The sequence below is a fragment of the Enhydra lutris genome, unplaced genomic scaffold, assembly GCF_002288905.1.
Source record: "Enhydra lutris kenyoni isolate GAN:26980312 unplaced genomic scaffold, ASM228890v2 scaffoldscaffold55, whole genome shotgun sequence".
Lineage (NCBI taxonomy): Eukaryota > Metazoa > Chordata > Mammalia > Carnivora > Mustelidae > Enhydra > Enhydra lutris.
Genome location: NW_019154139.1, coordinates 3,716,671 through 3,727,010, shown reverse-complemented (window position 1 = coordinate 3,727,010; position 10,340 = coordinate 3,716,671). Strand labels below are relative to the sequence as shown.

The following is a 10,340-nucleotide window of genomic DNA, read 5'->3' as shown; positions in this document are numbered from 1 at the left end:
GTCGGCCGGCCCGCATGGCATTTCCACGTCGTCCGTGCCACCAGGCGGGGGAGGAGACGCTCGAGTCCCGGAGGGTTCGCTTCCCCAGAGAAAAGTAGGAACTCCCTAGGCCCCAGAGGGACACCTCTCGGCTGGTCCGGGACAAGGCTCGGCCACAGGAAGTGACCAGCGGGGCTGAAAGGGGCCCCCGCAGTGGGGGGCGGCGGGGGCGCGCTGAGCGGTGTGCGCATGCGTGCCGGCGGGGCGCTCACTTGCAGGTGAAGACCTCGGTGCGCTCGCTGCACGTGTTGCACTTGACGAAGCAGCACCAGTGGAACTTGCAGTTGCACTGCCACACCTTGGTGTACTGGTGCGTGTTGTAGCCGCGGCCGCAGCACATGGTGTCGCAGCCGTCCGCGCCCGGCGACGTGCGGTTGCATAGGCGGCCCTGCGTGCCCACGCTGCCCGTGGCCGCGTCCTCCTCGCAGTAGTTGGGCGACTTCTCGATGTACACCAGGTCCGTCTCCATGGGCTTCTGGTAGCTGCGCAGCTGCTTGATGCGCAGGAAGGTCGGCTGCCGCAGGCGGCTGGCCCGCACCACCTCCACCTGCACGGCCGCGTTGTACTTCTCCTTGAGCATGTGGCCCACCTCGCGGAACTTGGGCAGCGTGGTCCAGCACGTCTTGGTGGTGCACGAGCCCGACACGCCGTGGCATTTGCACTCCAGCTTCATGCGCTCCTCCAGGACCTGCGGGCGGCAGGGCTCAGTGTGCGTGGCCCCCGGGCCTGGGCTACCCCGCCCCACCCCCATGCCCACCCCTCCAGGACCTGTGGGCGACAGGGCAGGAGCTCAGTGTGCATGGGTGGCCCTGGCCTGGGCACCCCGCCCCTGCCCTCCCTTGCCTCCAGCCTAGCGGGCTCCGGCACCCGGACTTCCCGCTGCAGGATCCCGCCTGAGTGCCTCCCCCTCCCAAGCCTCCCTCTTCTCATCCACGTAATGGGGCTGCTGACCGTAGGTCCCCCTGCAGAGGACCTCGTGAGGGTCCAGTGAGAATATCCGGGATGCGACAGAGCTCAGCGTATGTTTATCAAATGTGGTTCACTAAGTTCTCACAATCCTTCAGGTCAACGCGCCGAAGTGGAAACTGAGGCCCAGCGGTGCGCGCCGCGCGGCTTGCTGCACATCGCAGGGCAGCACGTGGAGAAGCTGGGGCTTGCGCCCAGCCAGGTGGGGTGCAGGTGCCCCGCGGTGAGCCCCACCCAGCTACAGTAGGCTCTTACGACGTGCCAGTCCCCACCTCTCCTTTCTCTGTACTTCCCGCCCTCCTGCCCAGGGTAGGGCCCGGCATGTAGTTGGTGCTTAATAAAGGGCTGTTCAGTGAAAACATGGTATTTGCACGGAGCTCTGTGCGTGTCTGCTGAAGGACAGAGTGGGGGGACAAGCGGGGGGTGAGGGCACGGGTCAGCGAGGCCCAGGCGTGCCGCCTGCTGGGAAGCCGGCCCCCGACAGTGTTGTTCTTTCTTCCCAGCTCCCCGAGGGCCCGCGATGGGCGCAGCCGTGTGTTTTCCTTGGGCCTCCCTCCGTGGTCCCGGAAGGCCGATTCCCAGAGCCAGCCCTGACCCCAGGTACTCATTTACCTGGATCGAAAGGGCCCTGCCAGCAGACCTGATTAAAGATGCGGAATCATTAGCCACCGGCCCGCGGCTGAAGAAGGACCATTTGTCAGCTGTCTCGGCCCCACAGGCCTCACTTGGGCAGCCCCACCCGGAGGGAACTTGGCCACCCCCCGCCTCCTGGGCCAGAACCCCAGCCCTGGCCCAGACGAGGAGACCCACAGGGAATGAATGAATGAATGAATGAGAGGAACAGCCCACAGGGCCCGCCACTATCCTGATCACTTTCCCTGCCCTGCCGTCAAGGGGCCCTGGTCTTGGGCAAGGACCTCGGGGACCCACAGTCCAGCACGGGGAACGGAAGAAGAAGCCTACGCAAACCATCCAGGGTGGGGGCTCCAGGGGCCGGCCCCTGCTGTGGTAAGGGGCTTCCCGCAGGAGGGGTGCCTGCATGGAGTGTGGATGGAGGAAGACGAGCTGCTAATTTGGGCAGAGAGGACAATGCTCCAGGAGGGGTGGGGGGCAGACAAGGTCTGTGGAGGAGAGCTTCAGCCCACATAAGCATCCCGTGGGTGCTGGGTGGCCCCTGAGGATGGTGTCCTGGATGTGAGGTGGGTGGGGGTGGGTGGGATTGCCTGGTCCAGCATCCTGTGGATGATGTCCTGGGGGGGAGACCTGGGGGGCTGGGATGGGGGGAAGGAGGGGAGGCTGATGGGGAGGACTGAGCAGGGGAGGGCCCCACTGTCAAGAGGAAGGAATATTCCAAGCTGGAATTACAGAGCCATGGGGTGTCTGGGTTGAGGCATGGACCAGAAGTCTGCCCTGGGGGTCTATGGAGGGGGAGACCCCCTCTGGGGGATAGCACATCCTGTCTGCCTCCTGCCCCTCTCCCTGCCCTCCTGTCCATCCTTTCCCCTTCCTCACCCGTACCCCATGTTCATCTTTGCTTCAACCCTCCCCTCCCCAGAAAGACCCTTCCCCCACCAACCCACCCTTCAAGGCCAGCAAGCTTTTCTTGCCCTGACCACACTGCCTGCCACGTACGACCCTCAGGCCAAGAGCTGACCCGATGGATGGCCTTCTCAGAGTCCCCAGTGCACTGGGATGCTGGCCCAGGAGATGCCTCCTCCGACAGGCTGTGATGGCCTGAGACCCGCCAGGGCTGTCCAGGCCAAGTGGCCCAGGCTACCCCCGCCCCCGCCCTGCCCCCATCTCCCTGTCCTCACCAAGGCCAGGCGGCCCCACCCCCACTGCCCGCCCAGGCACATTCAGACCGCGCGCGGCCAGGCCGGGATGGTGGGCCGATGAAGCCGATTGGGCAGCTGTCTGCGAGCGGGGAGCCGCATCCTCGCTTGGCTGGGTCCCCGGGGACCGAGCCTGTCCTGGGAAGTGATCACAGGATTCAAGAATGTGCCGTTTCCGTCTCCAGCGCCCTCGAGATAAGAGTGACAGTGATGGTGGCGCCAGCCCTGCTGCCCCAGGAGACCACCTGGGAGGGTGCAGCGTGACCCAACCTCGCCCAGAGAAGTGGGGCCTCGGTTTCCCCCGACCCAGGTGTGTCGGGGATGGAACAGGGGCCTCCAGGAAAAGGCCAACCTGGTGTTCTTTCTGGAATAAGGGCGTGGCCCAGGCTCTGGGAACAGTGCTCAGTTGTGGCCAGGCTGAAGGGGTGGGGGCGTGGTGGTCACAGTATCCTCTCGTCCACAGAAGGCACATGACCCGCCACTTGGGCACTGGCCTCAGGCAGGAGGGATGGAAGCAGCACATACACCTCACACATTTGTTTGTGGGGCCTCAGTGGTGGCCTGACCCTCTGACCCTGACCTGGGTGTGTGAGGCCTGGGGTGGGGGGATGGCAAGGCCCACGTCGGCTTCACCCTCTTGCCCAGGCCACATTCTGAGCTGGGCGTGGGCACCAAGCAAGGGAGAGAGGGAGTCAGGTGCCCCCTCCCCCCACCTGGGGGCCCAGTGTGGCCAGCAGCTTCTCTACCAGGGACTTTGCATAAGTCACCCCTCCTGGACCCTGGGTTTTCATCCAGAATGGTGTGCCCCCTGGGGCAGGACCAGCTTGGACCCAAGATGAGGTCAGGTTAGGGCTGTGGCCCCCTAATGGGGGTCCTGCATGAGCTCCCAGGGCTTGGGACCCTCGTCAGCGATGGCTTTAGACCTCTGTCACCCACAGGAAGAGCCCAGGGACATCCCAACAGCAGACCTCCCAAGCTAGGCAGGCTCCTGCCTTACAGGGCAGTAGACGCAAAGATCTGCTACTCCGGCATGGCCTCCCTCTGCACCCAACTGCTCCCGCCCATCCCGTCGGGACCACACAGCAGGGTAACTGCTCAGTAAAGGCCACGCTGTCCAGGGGAGGCCTGGGCAGGGCGGCCCTGGTGTCAATCTCGCAGAAGCTGGTGGTACGTGGGTCTCCTGCTCAGCCTGTCTGACCCTAGCCCACCAGGGACCTGGTGAGCTGAACAGTATCTCCCCATTAGGAACCTCAGGATTCGACCTTGTTTGGAAATAAGCCTTTGCAGGTGTAATTAAGGTTCGAGAGGAGGTTATCCTGGATCAGGGTGTGTCCTAACCCCAAGGACAGGTGTCCTTGTAAGGGACAGAAAAGAAATCAGACCCAGAGCTGGAGACCATGTGCAGATGGGGGCAGACAGGATTATGAAGCCACAAGACAAGGAGCCACCAAAAGGCAGGCAGGGTTTTCCCCCGGAGCCATCAGAGGGCACGGCCCTGCTGACCCCTGGGTTTAGGACTTCTGGCTCTAGAACTATGAGAATAAATTTCTGTTGCTTTGAGCCATTCAGGCCGTGGGACTTCAAGTGGCCCCGGTGAGCTTGCTTCCCACCCAACTTGCTGAACTCTGGCTCCGGAGAGTCAGACGTAGCTGGGACATACTCTGATGGGACCAGAAAGAAGGTCCAGACTCAGCTCTTATGGAAACCTCAAAAGCCATTGCCCCCACCCCACCATGATCAGTGCTGTGGGGAGCCGAAGGCCCCCTGCCCTGCAGGGTCATGGCTGCCACCACCAGTGTCCTTTGCCAAGGGCTCAGGCCGCACGTGTGCTCCACAGCTCGGGCTCGGGGGTGGCGGGAAGGCCCTCGGGGAGGAGGACAAGGTGCATCATGTCCATTGCGCAGAGGAGCAGACTGAGGCAGGAGGGGACTAACAGACAGGGAGGGGTGGTGCTAGCCCCAGAATCCTTCCTGCAGCCCTTCCTGCAGCCTCCCTGCCCTGCTGGGTCCTCTCCCCACAACCCGCCTCTCCCCTACTCCCCGTCTCAGTTCACAGCTTCGCGGTTCAAAACCTGACGTGCTGACCCTCCCGCACCCAGGCCCCCTGCCATGACGCCTACGGCCCAGAATCCAGCCAGAATCCAGCGTTGCCTTGGCCCCCTGCACCGGGAGGCCTATCCACGCACCAGCCCGCTCGCCTGCCCGGACGCCCTGAGCTGGGCCAGCAGCCCCCCGGCACCGTACACGCGACCCAAGGCATGCCCCCACCCCACCCACCCCGGCTCCCAACCCTGCCTCACTGGTGCTGCTCCCTCCGCCTGGAGGGCGCTTCCCCATGTCTCTGCGGCTTCCTCAGACTCTTCCCACCAAGCACTTATCAGAGCTCAGGCCACGGGAGCCGTCAGGGCGTCGGCTGCCCACTATGGGCCTCCACGTCCTCATGTGTGAAATGAGATGGTGAGACCTTCTTCCCAGGGGTGTTAGAAAACCCTGCGTCAGGACCTAAGCTACTGCAGAGGCTCAAGGGCCAGCGGTCCCACTCAGGGCTCCGCACACCTCCTCCTCCGGGGAGCCCTCCTCATGCCTTGCCTTCCTCTGCCTCTCCCGGCACAGGTGGAGACCTGACTATACTCACAAGCTGCCTGTGAGCTCCTTGGAGGCACAGACTGTGTTACTCCTTCTTTTATCTGTCTGTCTGTCCATTCGTTTCACAATCATTTAATAACAACTGGCTGCTTATGTCTACAAGATAGTCGACCCCTTGGCCTGGCATTCAAGGCTGTCCCAGGCCGGGCTTTGCTTACTCCTTGGGCAGCCCCTGCCCCGAGCACCCACTCCTGCCTGGGCTCTTCTCAGCGCTGGTGAGTCCTTCAAGGCTCTGCTTGGACATCACCACCCCCAGAAAGCTTCTGCTCCCTCCCCCCAGGGTCTCCCTGCTCTCACTGCCCCAGGGTACCGTCCTCTGCAGCCCTCATGTGGACCAGGCTTGTGCTGCGTCTTCCTCCGCCTCCTCTCCTGTGCCCGGCCCAGCTAACGCCTGGCCCAGAGAAGGGACAAGGAGTGTTTGTTGAGTGAACGAGTGTGCAACTGGCTCACTGTGGTCCCTGGGGCAGAGGCAGGCAAGTCTGTCCCGCGCCTGCAGAGACCCGCAGGGCCTGGTGCCCGGGGTGCAGCCCCTGGGGCTGGGGAGCCAGACCTGGAGAGGCGTTCCGCTCGGCCGGCGCCCTATCTCGGGCCATCTTGCCGCCATGGTGGCCGCTCCTCCCAGCCCAGTATCTGGGGCCCTCATCTCCCTGAGGCGGGGCCGGGCTCGCCCTGACTTCTGCCCCAGTGTGGTCCTGCCCGGACCTCCTCTGTTACTGCCCCACCGTGCTGCTCCGCCCCGGGTGTGAGGCTGGCGGCTCCTGGGGTTTCCGCCCTTCCTCAGGCTGCTCCTGCCTCCTGGGAACATCCCTTCCTTCAGTCCTGCAGGCAGTCTGAGCCAAAGGTGGCCTCCTCCAGGAAGCTTTCCCAGTGTGCTGGTACGACCCGTCTGGTACCAGGGCAGGGACACGGAACTATGGCCCAGGGGCCACCCCCACACTCAGTCCTGGTCTCAGCCTTGCCACCCGCCACTGGGAACCAGAGTCCCACCCCCAGCCTCAGTCTTCAGACCTCTGGAATGGGAACCTTAGAGCTGCCAGGAGGGTCAGACGGGTCGTCGTGCCCAGTGCCCCCCACCACACACCTCCAGGGTCCAGGCCCCCAAGCACCCCCCAGGTGGGGAAGGAGAACCCAGGTGAGGCCGCAGCCGCGCCCCCGCCCCCCCGCCCCCCACCAACCCGGGCCGCCCGCCCTACCTTCCTGCCGGCCTCGTTGTTGTGCAGGTTCATGAGGCGCCGCGCGTTCTTCTTGATCTCGCGGGCGTCCACGAAGCGCCGGGAGAAGTCGATGCCGTAGCGCACGTCGGCGGAGCACCCGCCCCACTTCCAGCCCTCGGCCTGGTTGTAGTAACCCTGCTTCTCGCGGTCACACCCGCAGTTGCTCAGGTTCCCCTGGCTGCAGGCGGCCGTGACGGCGTGCGCCACGCCAGCCGCGGTGATGGCATAGGTGAAGGCGGCCTCGCGGCTCCCTGCAGGGGGGTGGCGAGCGCATGGTGAGGCCCCGCGGGGCTCGGCCCTGTCCCGCTGCTGGCCCGTGGTGCGCCCCCCGCCTCGGGGCTGGCCCTCTCTGGGCTGCCGACTCAGCTCAGGGGGTGGCAGATCCTGGGTCTCAGGCCATGGTGAGGACGGTGCCTGGGGTTCCGTGGGCGCTCGGTGCGGACCCTGGCCCCGCCACCAGCAACCACTGTCATCTCTCCTGTCCCAAGAGCCTGGACTGCGCGGGGGGGGGGGTGCATTTTCCCCAAACCTGGGAGAGATCCCTGGCAGGCCCTGCCCCGCTCCCCTCTGCCCGCCTCCAGGCGCCCCTTGCGCCGATCTCTGATCTCCGTGGCGCCCTCACCCAGCAGCCAAGAACCAGGCAGAATCCACACATCTCAGAGCGCCCCAATTCCAGGCTCTGTGTGGCCGCCTTCCTGCCTCTGACCACTGACTGTCACCCCATCACCAGGCTCCAGCTTCCTGCACCTTTCTTCTCTTCCGGCCTCCCTGCCTGGCTCTGAGGCCCCCAGAACTGCCCAGATCTTGGGATCCAGTCCTCCCCAGCTCCCTCACGCCCCAGCCACCAGCCCGGGGGCCCACAGTGCAGTTTGGGCTCCTCTGTTCTATACCTGCTTTGCTCCTCCTCTGCCTGAGCTGGGAAGGGCCCGAGGCCAGCTGGCTTCCCTGTCCCGCCTCCCCATTCTCTGCCCCAAACAACGACTCTTTCCTTCCAGTGCGTCTCATGTGCTCCTGGGCATCTCCTGGTCTTTTGGAGGGAATTTCCTTCCCCTTCTCAAATCCTAATGACCTTCCAAGGCCGGGTCCAATGCCTCCTCTTCCAGGCAGCCTTTCCAGACTGCCAGCCAGCAGGGGGCCCTGGCTGACTCCTTCCCCTCAGTCCTAAATCTGGCTCCTCATTGCTCATCATGACTCTGTCCATAGCTCTGTCGCTGAGCCGTCCTGGCTCCACAGGGGCCTATGGGCTCCCCGCTGGAGGGCTTCAGCACTAACCCAGTCTTTATTCTCCATGGGCTCTGGCTGGGCCCTGGGCATCCGGACACCTTGGCCCGGACCCTCTTGCCCATGAGCTCCAAGGCTCTCTGCGGGCCATGTGGCAGGTCTGTGTGGCCCTCAGTAGCCGGCACCATGGGCGTGGAAATCAGGGACATCCCCGTGCTTGCACAGGCCCTGTACCTGTGACCACCACTATCCCCATTACTGCGGCGAGAGTGATCACCCCCAGATGGAGAGGGCTGAAGTTCAAGTCATGTCCTTTCCATGAACATCCATGAAGCACCACTGACTTGCCCGCCATGATCGGCCTTGGGTATGTGCTCTAGGGTCTGCCTCCTCACCTACCAGCCCTCTGTGGGGAGCTTCCCCTGGGGTTCTCCCTCTGTGGAGTTCCTGTTCCCTGGGGTTTCTCCCATCTGGACTGAGGACCAGGGTAGGACCTGCTGGTCTTGGAGGCCCAGTGTGGAGGAGGATTTGGTTCACCTCTGCTGCCAAAGAGGGGCGACGGCTCCCTGGAAACTTCCTTCCTCTGAAAAGAGCTAAGGGAGAGTGGTGTCAGGGATCCTGGTCTGCAAAGGACACAGTGCTGCCCCGGGGGCCCTTGCTGCCCACCCCTGCCCCCACCCTGCCTGGGGTCAGTGCACGACTCCCCAGGACCTGCTGACCAACAGCTTGGGTTCTGCGCCCCTGGCACCCCTCCTGTGAGAAGAATCTCTCAGCACAGATGCCTTTTGAGAAGCACCGAGGCCCCTGGCCGGGCACTGTCGAGGTGGGCTGGCTGGGAGCTCCCGGGCTGACCCAAGGTCAAGCCCAGGGAGAATATGGGGCCTCGCCCTCCCTGGATTCAAGTTAGGTCAAGGTGATCTGAAAGGAAGGGCATCGGGTTACCGAGCTCCCTGCTGTTGTCCAAGCCTGACAGGGTCTGCTGACAAGCTCACCCACATGGACCCATAAGGCGCACACCGCAGCGGAGTGTGCAGTAAACTGCGTCAGGGGTTCCAGGATAGGAGGTGACCACGGAGCTCTTCGAGAAAGGCTGAGGGGTCAAAGAACCTCGAAGATGTCCCCACCTGCCTCTGTGAGGGGCAGAGTCCAGGAAGGCATCCTGGAGGAGGTGACACCTTAAGTAAAGGGAATCTTAACAAGAAGTTAGACTTCACTCCCTGCGAGTGCATAGGAGTGTGTGTGTGTGGCGTGTGAGCGTGTACGTGTATGGCGTGTTTCCGGAGTGTCTGTGTGGCCCGTGGCCGTGTGCAGCGGGTGTGTGTGCTTCTGGCAGGGGGCACGGCAGGAGCAAAGGTGCCAAGGTGTGAAACAGGTTGCTTATCTGGTGCTAGAAGTATGAGCTCAAGCGTAGGAAGGAAAGAGGCCATCAGGACCAGGAGGAGCCAGTCATGGGCGGCCAGAGACACCCCTGAAGCACACGGTGCTTTCTGTCCTGGTGCCAGGACCAGGGCTACGGATCCCACACCATTGCTCTCACTTGCCGTCTCTCCCAGTGCACCGGGGAGAACGTCGGTTCTCCCCGAGCACTCAGACAGTCGTGGGAGGCAGCCTCATCACTGTTCCAGCCCAGGTGAGCCTGTCAAACTCGGGGTTAGTGGCCGGAGCAGGATCAGAACCCAGGCAAGTGGCATCAAAGCCCAGAGAGGCCGAGGGAGGGTGTCTCTGCAGCTCAGCGACTTTGTGCAGAAGAGAAGGGGAGAGGAGGCACCTACGGGGGACTTTGGGAAGGAGATGCCGCTTTTTATGTTTTTATTTATTTTTTAATTTTTTATAAACCTATAATATATTTTTATCCCCACGGGTACAGGTCTGTGAATTGCCAGGTTTACACACTTCACAGCACTCACCATAGCACATACCCTCCCCAATGTCCATAACCCCACCCCCTCTCCCAACCCCCCTCCCCCCAGCAACCCTCAGTTTGTTTTGTGAGATTAAGAGTCATTTATGGTTTGTCTCCCTCCCAATCCCATCTTGTTTCATTTATTCTCCTACCCCCTTAACAACCCCATGTTGCGGAGATGCCGCTTTTTGGACCCTCTGTGGACCTTGGGGCTCAGCGACCGGTCGGCAGGGGAGCACAGGTGGGAGCCGGCCTCAGAGAGGGCACGTCCCAAGCTCAGCGCCTTGGAGGTGGGGTAGAGATCTCACAGGATTGTGCAATCACACCCAGAGGCCTGGCCCGTGGAGTTACAAGTCCCACGACCAAGCCCGGCCTGAGCTAGGACGGAGTGGGCGTTCCCTCGGAGGCCCCGGGACCGGCCACCCAGCCCTCCTCTGCCCAAAATTCAACCTGGCGCCTCCCGCGTCCCGTTGTCCCAAAGCCGGCAGGCAGGCAGGTCCAGAGTTCCGCGCGCGGAGGC

At 63.1% G+C, this 10,340-nt stretch overlaps 1 protein-coding gene across 2 annotated transcripts in view; it reads right to left on the bottom strand.

Annotated features, from left to right (window-relative positions):
- Positions 1-247: 247 nt before the first annotated feature.
- The window catches only part of LOC111157688 (Wnt family member 7B), a 46,234-nt gene continuing 36,141 nt past the window's right edge, over positions 248-10,340 (bottom strand). For both annotated transcript variants that reach the window (XM_022519313.1, XM_022519312.1), the window contains exons 3-4: positions 6,676-6,947; positions 248-727 (exon numbers count right to left, since the gene is read on the bottom strand). In XM_022519313.1, the coding sequence (XP_022375021.1) occupies positions 248-727; positions 6,676-6,947 (752 nt within the window). The remainder of the gene's footprint in view (positions 728-6,675; positions 6,948-10,340) is intronic.